Source organism: Chrysemys picta, chromosome 5 (genome assembly GCF_011386835.1).
Source record: "Chrysemys picta bellii isolate R12L10 chromosome 5, ASM1138683v2, whole genome shotgun sequence".
In the NCBI taxonomy this organism is placed as follows: Eukaryota; Metazoa; Chordata; order Testudines; family Emydidae; genus Chrysemys; species Chrysemys picta.
The window spans coordinates 18,029,695-18,045,940 of record NC_088795.1 but is presented as its reverse complement, the minus strand read 5'-3'; the positions used below and the strand labels follow the sequence as shown (position 1 = coordinate 18,045,940).

The window sequence follows — 16,246 nt, the reverse complement described above, 5'->3', positions numbered from 1 at the left end:
GCTTTTCTTCCTCACCATAAACACTTCTTCCCCTGCGTATGGTGACAACTCATTGAGGGTAGGTTCAAATGGCGTCAGCGTTGTGATGATACACTTGCTGCTCCTGCCATTTTTATCTCACTGTCTTGGGAGTTTCAGCCTGTGGCGTCGGAGGAAGAACCTTGCTATAAGAATGAGGTTAAGCAATTCCACTGAGGCAACAAGTGTCTTGATAAGAATCTCATAGGAGACAAGGATTGTGTTGGATAGTTCCTTCTGTTCCTCAAAGGGAAGCACCAAGAAGCCAGGACTGTCACAGAAATATAAACCGAGGAAGACTGGGTCCCTTGGGAGTTCTACTCTTGTTATCTTGTGTAGTTTGCTGGTCCTAAAAGAATACCAGTAATTCAGGAAGTACTCAAAGTGATTTAACTTGTTTAAAGCAGACAATTTCTACTGACAGAAGCTTGATGTTGCATTTCCTGTCGTGTTTCTGGAAACCACTTCTTAACTATCCTGGATTTGGATTATTACATAGCCTTGCTTTCTGGCTTTGTAAGAACATAAATCTTTGTGTAGCTGAGCTTTTGAACTTGGAAAAGTACCTCTTAAGTTTAAGCATTTCTTCTCCCTGTGTATTCCTTTTAAGACTACCTGTTTTGGCTCTAGCAATTTAAAGAATCACTTTCTCAAAATTGTTGTGACAAAGTATAATTACAGTTGGCAATTACTTTTCCTACTCCTGGTAGTCTTCTTGCTAAAGAGATCACTATTGGTATCATGCCATTTGCTTTTAGTAACATGGCTGCCAACAGCAGTAGTTGGTTTTTAAATGTTACTTGTAATTATTTTAAAATGCATTTCAGATATAGAGGATTAGTTTCAATTTGAAGTGTTTGAGTGGTTCAATTAATTATTCTTCTACTTTCTCTTCTAAGTTTGAGACATGTTGGTAATTTTTCTGACTGTACATTAAATGTGGTTTTGTGTACATAGTTCTTCCAAAAATAAAGGTTTTCCTCCTAGGAATCTTGAGCTGGATACAAATCTTGAGCCTATTTTTTCCCCAATGTAGCTGTAAGCAGAGTCTGTTTACAAGATGCTTCTGTTATTTCCAGGAGTTTTGAGAGAGCCTGGCATTTCAAATAAAGTTTCTAATCAAAATTTGACAAGTCAGGGGGACCTTTCTTTCATGAACAAGACAAGCCTGCACAGTTGAATTCCCCAGAAACTCCTTGCAATAGCGTAGCTGGAGGTTGTATAGTTTTTTGTTTTCTTCAATTTTCTATTTAACAATGAATGATGAAGAATTTTTGATGTGGTGACACTTTAGATATTGGTAATAGGGACTCTCTACCTTTGCATCTATTTTCCCCCAAATCACTTAAAACATTTATTACAGATATAATACAGCTGTTTGTTTCCATTTAAGGGAAGAGCTAGGATAAAGGATAACTCTTAAAGGGAAAGGCTACATTGTCCTCTTGCTGTTTTGTATGTCAGATATACATATTACTAGCACTTAGTTCAGGAGAAGTAGGTGAGGCCTGACCTAGTCATAAACAGAACAGGTATATTGGCAACAATAAGCACTTGAAAAAGGCCAACCCAGTATTTACTATCAGATCTGACATGTTGCAATCTTCTTATAAATAGAGTTGTTGGTTGATATGAGGTAACAAAACCCCACAAAGGGCTTGGCTACACTTGTGAGTTACAGAGCATTAAAGCAGCCCCGCGCGCCCTAACTCCCGACCCGACCAAGCTGGCAAGGCACATAGAGCGCTCCTGGTATTCCACCTCGGCGAGTGGAATGTTTGCTGCGCCTTGGGTACAACGCCCGGGTGTCAGTGTGAACGAAGTATTGCATTACTACGCTCTGATCAGCTTCCAGAAACGTCCCATAATCCCCTTGCGTCAAGTGGCCACTCTTGTCATTGTTTTTGAATCACTGTAGGAATGCCGATATGTCCTTTGAAAGCTCAGTTTCTGACAGCCGGCTGCTTATCTGCTCTGAGACAAAGCAACCATTACTGTGGAATGCTGTGTGTGAGTCTGAACTTACAAGACAGCATGCTGACATGCTCTCAGCCCCCCAAAAACCCACTCTCTCCCCCCCCCACATACACACAACACACTCCCTATCACGCTAAAAGCACGTTGCAGTCACTTGTATGCTGGGATAGCTGCCCATAATGCACTGCTCCCAGTGCCACTGCAAATGTGGTCACGCCAGTGCACTGGCAGCTGTCAGTGTGGACAGACTGTAGCACTTTCCCTACTGCGCTCTCCGAAGGCTGATTTAACTCAAAGTGCTCTACATCTGCAAGTGTAGCCACATTAGAGTAAAGGCTGTAGTGAGGGCTGTATTGGGTATTGTCTTGTATGTGCTAAGTTGTTCAGTCAAACAACATTCCCTGCACTGTGAATACTGCTGTGGCTGTAAGTGCCAGAAAACAGCATCGTTCTATTTATGTAGCTCCTCCTTAAATACAATCCAGTGGAGGGGATTGGGGAGTGTCCGGCAGTAGCAGTGGTATGCTAGCTGCAGCAAGACAGGCTGTGCCCTTACAGATCATATAGAGTTCAGTCAGCTGAGTGTATCACAATTAAAAAAAAAATCAATATAGAAAGGGACAAGATGGGTGAGGTAATATTGGATCAACTTCCACTGGTGAGAGGCGCACTTTCGAGCTTACACAGAGCTGGGAAACTGTTACAGCTAAATACAAGGTGGTACAGATTGTTTAGCACAGGGATTCTCAAATGGGTTGGGACCCCTCAGGGGGTCGCAAGGTTATTACATGGGGGGGTCGTGAGCTGTCAGCCTCCACCCCAAACCCGCTTTGCCTCCAGCATTTATAATGGTGTTAAATATATAAACAAGTGTTTTTAATGTATAAGGGGGGGGGGGTCGCACTCAGAGGCTTGCTATGTGAAAGGGGTCACCAGTACAAAAGTCTGAGAACCCCTGGTTTAGCATAAGTAGTTACCACATTTCAAGCAACCATTTAAGGTGAAGTGGCCAGTTTAATACCTCTCCAGTCATGTGAAGGTGTTGGTTGGGGAGGGGGGGGTGCTTAGTGTGTTGTAATAAGCCAGAAATCCAATTTCTCTACTCAGGCATGGTTTTTAGTGTCTAGCAAAGATTAATTTAAGCTCCCAGGCTTGTCTTTTGAAAGTGTTGTGCAAGTTTCCTTTGAGGATGAGGACTGAGAGGTCAGTGAGTGATCACTTTGTGAAAAGTGTTCACCCACAGGTGATGTTTTTGTCTTAAAATGTTTCTGGGAGTTCATTTGAGAGTGCAGTGATTCTCATTTCACGCACATAGTTGTTTGGGGGCATTTAGTGCACTGGATGACGCACACCACATATTGTGATAGGCATGTGTAGAACCCATGGATCTTGAAAGGTGTGATGTGGTGGGTGTTCATCATAGCAGTGGAGATATGGCTACAGGTTTTTCATCTGTTTTGGCAGTCTGGTGCTGCTTTGAGTGGGTGTGTTCTGGTCTGTGGGGAGCTTCTGAGAATTAGAGTGGAGAGGTTGTAGGGTTGTTGGAAGGCTAGAAGTGGGGGTTCATGAAAGATTTATTTCAGGATGTGTTCCCCCATTAAGTATGAGTTGTAATTGTTTAATGATACCCTGTATGGGTTCCAGTGGGGGATGGTAGGTGACAACTAGGGGTGTGTTATCAGAGGGGGTTTTATTTCTGTATTGAAGCAGGTTCTCTTGGGGTAATTGGGTGGCCTGTTCCAGGCTGCAATCTACTTCTCTGGTGGAGTGTCCTCATTTGGTGAAGGCGGTTTTGAGTATATTAAGGTGTATATCCCAGACATTTTCCTCAGAGCATATTCTGTGGTATCTGGCTATAGATAACAAATTTCTGGGTGTGTTTAGGGTGGTTACTGGATCTCTGAAGAGAAGGATGATCTGTGGGTTTCTGGTATATAGTTGTCTGTAAGGTTCTATTGATGAAGCTGATCATGTTATCCAGGAAGTTAATGCTATTGGAGTGTTTTAGAGAGGTGGGTGATGGTGGTTGTGGTGGAAATCTGAGGGAGTTTAGGTCATTTGTTGAGAGGATGAAAATCTCAACATCCAGTATATCACTGATTTTTGTGGTGTATTTATCCAGAAATTTTTTTCTTAAGGTGGTATAGTTGGTAAAGTTGGTATGGTCAACCAGCTTCTTGGATTTATGGCTTATTACAATAATCTAAACCTCCACTTAGCTTTTTTCTCCCCTCCTTTTTACCCCCTGTGACTGGACAGGTGTTAACTGGCCGCTTGACCTTGAATACTCTGTTGAAATCCATTAACTACTTATGCTAAACAATCTGTTCCACCTTGTAGTTAGCTGTGACACTCAGATTATGTTTCCCAGATCTGAAGAAGAGTTCTGTGTAAACTCAAAAGTTTGTCTCTCACTAACAGAAGCTGGTCCAATAAAAGATATTAACTCAGCGATCTTGTCTCTTATCTGGGATCAACACAACTACAACACCACCACATGCAATACAGAGATGGTGCATTGTAGATGAGAGCATGAGTGGGGGAGTTAGTAGTAGACCAAATTAGTGTAGCTGTAGATAGTTCCATCATGTGCAGGTGTTGAATAGTGGTGGGGGAGAAAAGGAAAGCTTGTCACAAGTATCATTTCCTTCTTCCCCGTTTAGTGTTGAGCTAAGAGCCAGTCATGTTTCTCTCCAGTCCCTCACTAGGCATGCAAATTACCTCCATGAATAGGAAACTAAAGCAAATCTATGTAAAGCAATGAGGCCTCATGCACGATGAAGATCAGATGGTGATCTAAAAAGAAAGTACAGTACTGGACAGCCTAGCTATGCTCCTACTCCAGTGAGTGGATGTTACATTATGGGTAAGCATTCAAGCCTGGAAGCTGTTTAAATCCTTAATATAGGTATGTTTAAATTATATATAATCTACATCCGAGGACAGATCCTTAAATGGTAGTTGCTCAATTTTTCTTTGACCCACTTTTTTCTTTTTAAACGAGGCTCATTGTCAACAACTGTCCATTCATAATATCAGGTTTGTGGGGATGGGGGCAGAGGGGATGGGGGGAGAGGGGCTGTCATGTGTGGCCCCTGTCCAAATCAGGAATTATCTCTGCCCCCATACTGAGAGGGAACCTTTCACAGTATTGACTACCATCTTAACAGTGTCTCGTGTACACTTCTGTTGTATTCATGCTCACGCAACATCCTTGTGGCTATGACTGCGGTTGATTCTGTGGAAATGTATCTTTAGCTGTCATTCATCTCAAGGCTGCAGCTGGAAAAGAGGAGGAGAGCTTTCCCCTTGGGTCTGTTGGCTCTGCAAATCAGCAGCAAGTGCTGTCACCCACAGTTTAGGAAGCTGTAGGTAAACTAGAGTCTTCCTGGTTGCATCAGCAAGGAGCTGAATCCAACCCAGCAGCTGCTAAAGAGGGGTGAAGTGTTAGTAAATACCCATCACCATCCTGCATCAATGGGAGAGCGACCAGTGAGAATGGGGCCCAATCCAAGAAGTGGGGGGGGGGGTCCAGGCAGCTATCCTATGGCTGGTGCTCTCATCCTGCACACAGCTTTGAAATCCCCAACTGCAGTGGACAGGAGGTGGGAAGTACAGAAGGCAGGGTGGGGTCATCTGGCCATGACTGCCTTCTTCAGCAAATCACCTATGCCAACCCCACCACTTCTTGACCCTCTTAGAAATGCACAGATTCAGGCAGGTAAATGAAATAGAGCTGTAGTAGGGCAAGATGCAATCAAAAGATCATGTGACATTTTTCCAATTTGTTGTGCAGTTCTTCCAAAGTTTAGATTAGTTTATGAAACTGAAGGTGACTACATTTCAATGAGAGAGGCGAAAAATCCAAGAGCTGGCGAGGTTAGCGTGATTTGCACAGAGGCCAAAATCATGGATTAGGATTAAGGAGCCGTGAGTTCCAATCCTGCTTCTGACATTGACTTGCTGTGTGACCGTTCTTTCCCCAGCTGTACAATGAAGACTCTCACTGGAAAATATAGCTAGGGCAGAGTTATGACACTCATACATTCAAAATTCTCAATTACTCATGTGTGCATGTGAGCTAATAGTTAAGCAATCCATTATTACAGCCTGTGGTTTAAACATCACTTAACCTCTCTGCATCTGTTTCACTACATCAAGAGTGGAGAAAATGACATCCCACACACTCCATTTGGATGAAAATACTGTAGTAGATTACTTGAAAGAATGCAAGCAACCAGGTGTTAATGGTTCAGTACTTTTTGAACAATATACAAAATGACAGCGTAAGTATTTGTGCTTTAGAATAATTTTAAAATACAATTTATAAAAATTTTGTGCTTGGCAAAAAAAAATTCAAAAGTTTATGTTGGAATAACACCTGTAGCTAGGAGAATGATAAATATTAAAATAATAAGTAGAATGACTCCAATAATTATCATCATTTTGGCATTTTTCAACCACATCTTCCTGGAAATCTTTGTGGTGTTTTTTTGGAAAGAATGAGCCTGAAAACAAAATGACAAATATGAAGTTAATATTTCAGGAACTGGACTTATGGAGCATCATCACACAAGATTAAACTGCATGTTAAATGTCTTCAAGAATGTAGAAGATAATTTATACTTATGATGTAAAGTAAATGCTATTTTATGAACTGTAGAGTTTCATCCCAAGAAGACTCGGGGTGGTGGTGAAAAAGAAATAGGCCTACCAGTATATTTACATTGCTAACAGTATGAATGGATATAAACTGTTAATTCAATTGAGTTCATGCTTTTTCCATATGAATCTTATCTGCTATATACTATTTTTAACATGACAGCATGGTTAATATCCACTTTACTCTTTTACAATCCCCTCCCTCCTTCTACTTATCATTGCTAGAGATCAGGTAGGGAGAGAATGGGTAATGCAATCAAAATGAAGGTTTGAGGCAAAGCTTAGGGGGGGTTTCTGTTTCCTCTCCCAATAACTCTGGTCTTGTGCAGCATCAATAAAAAGGATTAATTTAGAAATGACAGTTGTAGATGCTGATAGAAACAGGTTCCTAGTCTCGGGCCATGACTAGCTACTGGGATAGTAGTGTTTATAAACTGTTAACAGCCAAGCACTGGAACACTTGATAATCTACTAGAGGATTTTAGGGGTAGAATTCTACAGAACTTCAGTGCTCCTACTGCACACAGTTCAGTTAAGCTCTTATGTTGTTCTCTAATTTGCTCTTGGCTTCTAAATTTTACCTCTTCCTATGTGGGCCTATTTAGACAGTATTTACATATTAGAGTTTTTAAAACCCCAACTATTTAGTTGTACATATTCAACCTGACTAGAAAGATGCAGGAGTTGTTTCACACAATAGCATGTTAATACTTTAGTGTAACCACTCTACTCATATAAAGATGTAGCAGTGTAGTTGATATTTGTAACATGTTCTTTCCCCTCTATAGTTCCTCCATTAGCAGTAGAGATCAATTTTTGGTCAAGCCCAGTTCCTGCAGGTGCCCCTCTGTTCTGTGTGGCACAGGGGTCCACCTGCATTCATCCAGTTGCAGGATTGGGCCTATAGTTACTAAGGGCTAGAGGGATTGAGGCACCTAAGTCCAAAATTTAGATATTTAAGACACCTGCTCAGCTGCCGACTAAGCATCCACAAACCTGCCTACGCACTAGCATGATCCTCAAACTAGGCTTGCCCCACCAATTCACCTGCTGGGCCCAATCTACTAATATGCTCAGAGGCCCCACCTCTCTCCTCAGCATTTCCTGTTTCTTAGTTTAGTTGGCTCCCTGCTCAGGGACCAGTGCTGTGCTGGCTTGTATGAATCCCATTCAGACATGCCTAACTCTCCCCATGCATTGTACAGGTAGCCTTATCGCCTAACGGCTACTTGGTATGCTGAGTCGAAGTTTCCTTTGTGGCTCTGATCTAGCGCTAATGGCCAAATCTTCCCACAGGTATGGATATTAGAATGATACATGGATACCTCTGAGATCAGAATCTGGGTGTAGGAACAATGAGTAGAATTTTCAAAAGTTCCACAAGTGCTTAGGCACTTTTGAAAATGCCACACAATTACTTTAATACAAAGACTGCTAGGAAGCTGTAGAACAAATGCAGAGAAATAAAGGAGTCGGCCAAATACGTAAGTTGAATGAGAAGTCATGAAATTTACCGCGATTTGGAGATCATCTGTTCTGTCAACAAGGTCACTTAGCTTTTCTGCTCTTTGCAAAACCTTATCAACATTTTGGGTGATAACATTTTTGACATCATCAACTTGAATTTGCAGGGTAGAAATTATAATGTCACCTGACTTCCTATTGTACTCCATCTGCACAGAAGAAAGTAAGGGTTTTTGTTACAGATGCTACTTCACCAACTTTCAGTAATTAAAACAGCTGGAAACACAAAACACAATCTCCAATTTTGGAGCACTACTCTCCTGGAGCAGGCTGTTAGCCATATAACTCCAATTAACAGTACTTGTGAAGATTTACCCTACAGTTCTGAAAAACTGAATTAGAGTTTAGCTTTCAAATCTAGTCAATTACACCCTCACCTGTCCCCTTATACAGTTATCCAATTGCTTACAGGTTTCCTGCCATGGAAAAAAAGATACTGTGCTCATGCCCATTTTTGCTTTTTTATGATGCATAACTCTCCCAACCTTTCTTTTTTAAGTTATTGGTGGGAAGGTGGGTGGCAGCTCAACCAGGGAAAGATATCTTAAATGTTCAACTGGCAAACCCCTTTGATTCAAGGTATTAAGTTCACAATATACCTCCTCTACATCTTCCAGCAAGACTAGATATGATATTCCTGATGCTTTTAAGAGTAAGAAACAAGCAGAACAACATTCCATGCCCCCCCCCCTTTTTTTTAATTAATTACTAAAAAAGCCTTCAGGCCCTTTTTATTTGTCAGAAGAAAGGAAAAAAGGAGACAACCACAGTGTTTAAATATGCAGGTCACCTTCAAGAGGAGGGGCTGGTAATACTTTCAGAGAACTCTTCAGTCTTCTCTGCACTGTAAGTTTTCTTACTAGTTAAAAAAATTTCTAGTATATCTGAATCCTTCTGGATTGCAGAAACCTGGGGATCAATGATTTAACAAAACACCCCCCTCTATGAAGCCCACTAGGGGCTTCCTATTGCTATTATGTGATATTCCTCCACCCCCAGCAAATGGGATAACATAGCCCTCAATCAGATATTGATGTACCGCTGACTTTTGTTTCCTATTCACACCAGGCTAATTGAATAATAACCCTTATTTAGAGAGTAAGTAAATGATTAACACTTTTTTAGATAATACACATTGTCTTTACACAAAGAAAGTAATTTCCCTGTAACTGGAATATAGTAGTTCTAAAAGATCCCCACCCAGGACTCCAAGCTTTATATACATGACTACTTGCAGAATGTTAGCAGCTCCAGATACTGAACTGTTAAAGCACCTTACCAGCAGCTGGCATACCCCTACTTACTGGCCATTAATCTTTGCCAGTAACTGACTCAACCATTGGACATTATTTTAAAAAATATAAAGTAACAAAGAACCATCATGACCCCACCACTATAGGGAAGTTGAGGGGAGGAGAAGGAATTATTTGCTACTTTCCGAGAACAACAATTGCAGCTACATAATTTCCTTTTGATCAAAGGTAAAGCAAAAATGGAATCTTCTGACAATTTCTGCACTCCATGTGACTATATTACCCTTTACATCTACTACTTGCCCCAAAGGAATAAGACATAAATGTTTTCCATCTCCAAACCTTTAATACCTTCCCTCTTCTCCAGAGAATAAGGAGGCTCAAACACGTTTGGCAAAGCATTACTTTTAGTTCTACTTTAGACACCTCCCTTTATAAAATGAAGTGTCAACAAACCCCTGAGGGAAGGCTTACCCAGAATTCCAATATCTACCACACCCTGACCACAGGTCTTGGTTGTTTTTCCAGGCCTTGCTGAAAGAATAGGATTTTTTTTCTCTCTGCAGTAAGGTAGGAGGATTTTGTGTACCAGTTCATTTCTGTAAGAAAAGCTTGTAGTAGCAAACAGTGCTCCAAACAGTCTGCTAGAGAGCAATGTTCAGGCAGGGAGCCTGTCTTGTTGTTATAGGAGACATTTGAGAAGCCATATATTCTAACTGATATTTAATGGATTTTAGTTTGAGTCCTATATTAATTTAATTTTAATCACATGGAAGAAGTAATCCATTAATATGACTGTTCTACAAGATTTAGCTTTTTTTTATCCAACACATTTTAGAATGGGCCTCTTCACAGTTCAGAGAGAGATCCTCTGGATTCAAAATATTCCCTACATAAAATGGTTGCTTTCTCTTTTGGGGTGATATCTGAATGATCATTAAGAACAACATGAAAGCTTTTGATTTCTATTATTTGGTTTTTGTTTCTGGCTTGATAGCTATTCTAAGCAGTATGGAAATTTAGGCCCAAAGCCTGCAAAACACTCTTTACAGGTAGATCACTGTACTTGTGCAGAGCCAAAGGTTGCCAAGCCTCCAGGATTGTCCAGGAATTAAAGATTAATTAAAATGAAACCTCCAGGAATACGTCCAACCAAAACTGGCAACCCTAGTGGAGCCCCACTGATTTCCTAGGGAATCTGTGGGGGAGCAGGAGTTTGATGGCATAGGAATAATTGCAGGATTGGGACCTTGGGCATGTGCTTAACTTTACGCATGTGAGAAGTTGTATTTAAATCAATAGGGCTACTGATGCTTTTAAAGTTAGGCATGTGCATAACTGCAGGATTGTGACACTATAGCTTTGGCCGCTAGAGGTCTCCCAATGACTTTTCCAGTAATGCAATAAACATACTGATAGTTGGCAATATAAGTTGTGAAGGCATTAAAACTAACGTGTTCCCTACTTCATACTAACCTATATTTGCATGCCTAAGTTCTCAGAATGTAAGCCTATTCTGCATGTGTGTATGCAGTATTAGTTTTGAATTAAAAAATGTAAATCCTGTTGTTAATCAGCAGGGTTTTTGAATGATGAAAATAATGGACTGGATTGCCCTGTCTTCTTCCTAGAAAGGAGGGGATCTAGGTCCAGTGCATGTTGCATATGGAAGAGAGGATGGAAAGCCCTTTCTCCTCTATCTGAGTGGAAATCACTCAATGGGCTTATGGGAAGGTTCTGAGGTGGTAAAATACCATCTATAATACTTCTTTCCCCTGACTTTGTGTAAACTAATGCTGATCTCATCACTGCTGTGTGAAGCGCCCCATCCCCATTTATATATTACACTTACAGTGCAGTCTAACTGAGGATTTCAAAGTGCTTTTTGGGATGGAGGCAGATAGGAAGCTTTGCTGCCATGGAATGTAGGGGCCAAGGCCAAGAAGCAAAACACATACCTTAAGGACCTCTGTAAAGAACATGGGGAATCCATAGCTTTGAAGGGCCCCCCAAGTAATGGAATGCTAATGAGGAAACTGAGTGGGAATTCCAGAATTTAAAGTCCTCTGCTAGTTTTTACCTGCAGAGATGGCAATTTGGCCCACAGTGTTGAAAATTTGATCAATTTGACACAGAATAAAATATGAGACTTTGTAACAGTATAAACTCCACACCGTATCTTCATGCATTCAGGTACTAAAAAAATAATTTCATCGAGTACATTTAGGAACTGTACAGTACTTGATAAACTCTCTATATTTGAAAAACTCTAGCAAATTAATAGGAGTTTCTTGGGGGGGGGGAAGGGAGGAGAAGTGCAATTTCCAAAATGCTACCTGAACAATGCAGTAGGAGGGAATCTATTTCTAAGCATGCTAGGTACAATTAATCTCCCTTGAAAGTAATAACAGATTCTCAGTTGAGATTAGTGATTCTTTCACTAAGGTGTTACTGATCAAACCCCCCCTTGATTGCAGTGCAATGCTGATTTTAAAACCTTTTAATAGTTTCTTGTCCCAATAACTTAAACTTTTTATTACATTGATCATAGGGTAATTCTGTTTTACTCAAACACACCTAAAAGATCAAAGATTACATTTTAAATACTTACCATGCACACATCTCTCCCTCTCTTTCTCTTCCTCTGCTCTTTGTAAGATATGTGTGTGTGATCAGATGACGCACTGGAAAAGGACTGTTTACAGTTCTAGTTAAATATTAACTAGATTTTCTAGACAAGAAATATTTTTTATATATATATAAAATATTTCTTGTCTAGAAAATCTAGTTTTATATATATATATATAAATATATATATATAAAACCACAATAACTTGCTGTTCTGGCAAAGAAAGACAATATTTCTTTTATTGAGAGATCAGATCCCTAAATAAATGTTTGTGAATTCTTTTTTCCCTTGCAAGTGCTCTGCCAAGGTAGACTACAAAAGGTCCTTTCTCTAACATTGTGTAGCAGCCATAGACGTAAACTTGATTTTATAATTTTGAGAATTACCTACCATGAATTTCCCCAGCACCTGTTGAAAATCTGCGTTGAATTCAAATGGATGAGCAAAGGTCACTTGCGATATCAAGGGGCTACCAATGAAAGCTTTGCAAATCTGGAGAAATTAATGAAGGAATTATCTTGACATAGCTAAAATAAAATGTGTCACACTAACTTCTTAAATTCAGGCTAAAATCTGTTCTGATGCCCTAAAAATGTAAACAGCCAACATGACCCCTATATGCAAACTTGCCTAATGTTCTTTAACTATGCTGCACAAATGCATGGATGTGTGTAGCCACAAAATTTCTGCAGAAGCTTAAAGACATCAGTGTGTAGAAAACATCTAATATTTTGTATCTACAATACAACTGGCACTCGTTACAGGCTATACAACTGTCACATGTGGATGCATTGCTAAGGTGAACCCATTTACTGCACTTAAAAACACAAAGCTGAAGATAAGGAAAGAGTAGCCTGTAGAAACCTAAACAGAACACAATAAAATAGGTAGGAGAGAAGGAGCGGGAAAGCAGACTGAAATTTGTCCTTATTCTTCATACCCGAAGATAGCATGGCAGGGTGGACAGGAGAGAGAAAAAAGAGCTGAAGGTCATATAGGAAAGCAGTAATTGTAGGAGAACAGACCAAATTAGCTTTACTTTTTTGAAGAGAACATTACTTTCTTTTCATTCTAGGCCTGCCAGTGAGTGCTGGCAAGCTGAAAACACTGACATTTCAATAAGGCAAAATACAACATACAGTACATAGGACCAATTGAATACATGCTAGGGTGCCTTTCAGTGTTACAAATGCACTGGTACATTTCTTGTGTTGCCATAGTGGTAACTAAAATTCTCCTGTCCCATATGGCTAAATCTCCTATTATACCTAGCACACCAGCATTACCCATACCCTTTTTTGATTAGAAGGCATGGACACACATTTCCTATGATGATGGTATCACGAGAGGAAAAAGAGACTCTTTTAAACCTAAAGCTGGTACTGCACCCAATAGTATTTCTATAACACAAGGCCTTTAAAGCACAGGAACAGGGGTGTTAAACAAATGCATTATATGAAGTAATACTTCTAGGGTGACCAGACAGCAAATGTGAAAAATCGGGATGGGGGGTGGGGGGGTAATAGGAGCCTATATAAGAAAAAGACCCAAAAATCGGGACTGTCCCTATAAAATCGGGACATCTGCTCTCCCTAAATACTTCTATTTTATAAAGCTGAAGAAGGCTGACATGTATGGATCTTACTGTGCATGTAATAATCAATGTAGACCAAAGGGCAAGAATGGAACATTGCAAAACATTAGTAAGTCAATGGCTTTGATTAAACTTGCATCAACATATTCTGAAAAAAAATTTCTTACCTCTTTAAGAAAGGCAAATGGTCCTGTGCTGTCTAAGGTGTTGTTTGTAGCACATAGGTATGTAATTCCATTAACTAGCAGGGCATGGTACACAAAGCTGAGGAAAAGATATATTAATAGAATGGGTATTATTATTTAAACTTCTAACTTGGTTCATGTGTGTCATATACTAATGAATCAAAATCAGTGAAAGAAAAGGAATGTAATAAAACATTTATAGTCAGCATCGCTGAACTGAACAATAAACCCAGTGAATAATATGCTGTTCCAAAGCAAAACCATTAAGACTTGAATAAACTCTACAATATTAGAAAAGTGCTTCTGGATGACTTAGTATTTTACATACAGTAGAAACTCCTTTATATCCCACTTGAGATGGAGTTTTAATAACTACATATCAAAGAAAACCCAATTTTAAGTGGATTTGTGTAAATTTAGTGCAGAGGAAAGCGAAGAGCTAATAGATACAGCTAGAGGCAGCATAGTACAGGTAGGTGCCGAAGAAGCTCACTCAGTGTATCTCCCTGCGGATTACAAAACCTCTCATTTCACATTTCACATCTAGCTCCCTCTTGAGCAGAGACTGCTAATCACATGAAGTTTATGTGGCTTTGTAATGACTCCATTAGGGTAATTATAAAATGAGTTGCATGAGATGAGACCAGTGTCTTTTTTTTTTTTTAACTTAGGTTGGAAGATTACACTTGAACCTCTATTATCTAAAATCCTCACTCTGCAGCAGTCAGTTCTACAGCAAAGAATTTGACCTGTTTTAAAAAACCCAAGTTGCAACTAAGGCTTTACCTTCCAATGTGAGCTGTGGTTTTTTTCAAGCCTTTGTGAAGAACTAAATTTACCACTGATGAAGCAGCATCCTAAAATTAAACTACTGAGAATTAGTCTTTTGTTTAGGAGAAATGAATATAATGTTTATAAATATCAGCAATATTTAGCAGCAGGTTGAAACAGCACATTTCTGAATGAGGGTTTATACTTAAAATGTATTGTAGCTGAATGGAGTTTAATTAAGCATGTTTATTGCTTCGAAACAAAGATCTGTTTCAATAAAAAACAAAAAAATGTAGCACTCCTTAAACTTTGTTTTGGAGAGGTTTCTGCAGTGTATAAGCTTGATGCCTTTGTGACTACTATAAGGAGGTTGTACATATCACAAAACTACCCCAAAATGTATATTATAAACTGGATGGATATAGCTATAGCTCCACATCTATATAATCACAAAGGCATCAAGCTTATACATAGCAGAAACCTCTCTAAACTTGGTGTGTGTGTGTGTGTATACATTTGCTGAATATTGTTATCGGAACTGCTGAATGAAACAACTAAACTCCAATAACAATGTTTGGGTTTTAAAGCATCATGTTTTAGGACGTGGGAGGAGTCAGCTTGATATTCTAAAATCAAGATTTCATATGATCTGGCATTTCTAGCATAGGTGGCTACAGTGGAAAAAAAGAGAGAACTGGGTATCCGAAACTGACAACACAATTAGCAGTGTGATTCCTATTTACTTTGTCTTTGTAAATGAAATATACAAGTTAACTGAAGTTTGCAGCAGAAAGTTCTTTTTTTTAGATCCACTTCTTTTTACAGTGCCATAAACTGTAACTGGTTTGGTCATAAAGATAATAAACTGAAAAGCCATAGCTGCGTGTTGATCGCACATAAAACAGCACTTCTAGGAAACACTGCAACAATATTTTTATTTCAAACTGTTCTACTCCTGATTAATGGCTTATATTTGTAATGTTAGCTCTGTTTTTCGTTAACCATTTAAATAACACTTATGGGCCAGATTTAAAAAAAAAAAAAAAAAAAGCACAACACTCAAAGTGTGCCAATGGGAGCTGCTGGGTGCTGATTTTTTTTTTTTTTTCTAATCTGGCCCTAATTGTGCTTTCTGAGCATTTGTAAATCTCAACCCATGGCTTAGTTAACTGCCTGATGCAACATTGCTATTTGAATAAAGCAACAATTGCTTGTACACTCTGTCACACATCAAACTCTGATACAAGTAATATTTTTTTCATTTCAAGTTTTCTGACATTCCCTTCTGCTTCTGGAGCAATGGGCCTTTACATAATACCAGTCTGATGACATGAACTATCTGCAGCTAGGGAAGCCAAACAAATATTTTCATGTTGCAGAGCAAACACAAAGTCCTAGACGTGGCACGATCCTGCAAGATGCTGGCGAAGCCTGTTGCATTGGTCCTGTAGTCAGTAAATAGTGATCATGGCCGGGAACCAGGTAAAAAGATGAAGAGTGGTCAGTGGTGAGGGAAATGCCTTCCCTGGGACTGGGACATCCCTGAGCGCTCTGTAGTCTGAGAAGAGAGCATTTCATTTGAGTTTGTTTGTGAGAGATTGGTGTGTGTCCCTGGGTGAGAGAGATTGGTGTG

At 39.6% G+C, this 16,246-nt stretch overlaps 1 protein-coding gene across 1 annotated transcript; it reads right to left on the bottom strand.

The window, feature by feature from the left end:
- Nucleotides 1–6,239: 6,239 nt before the first annotated feature.
- On the bottom strand, nucleotides 6,240–14,696 carry LOC135983547 (vesicle-associated membrane protein 8-like). The gene is made up of 5 exons (XM_065596046.1): nucleotides 14,629–14,696; nucleotides 13,825–13,921; nucleotides 12,454–12,555; nucleotides 8,172–8,330; nucleotides 6,240–6,503 (listed from the first exon to the last, which is right to left on the bottom strand). Exons 3-5 carry the CDS (start codon nucleotides 12,454–12,456, stop codon nucleotides 6,360–6,362), a joined length of 306 nt encoding a protein of 101 aa, XP_065452118.1. The 5' UTR covers nucleotides 12,457–12,555; nucleotides 13,825–13,921; nucleotides 14,629–14,696; the 3' UTR covers nucleotides 6,240–6,359.
- Between the last annotated feature and the right edge of the window lie 1,550 nt (nucleotides 14,697–16,246).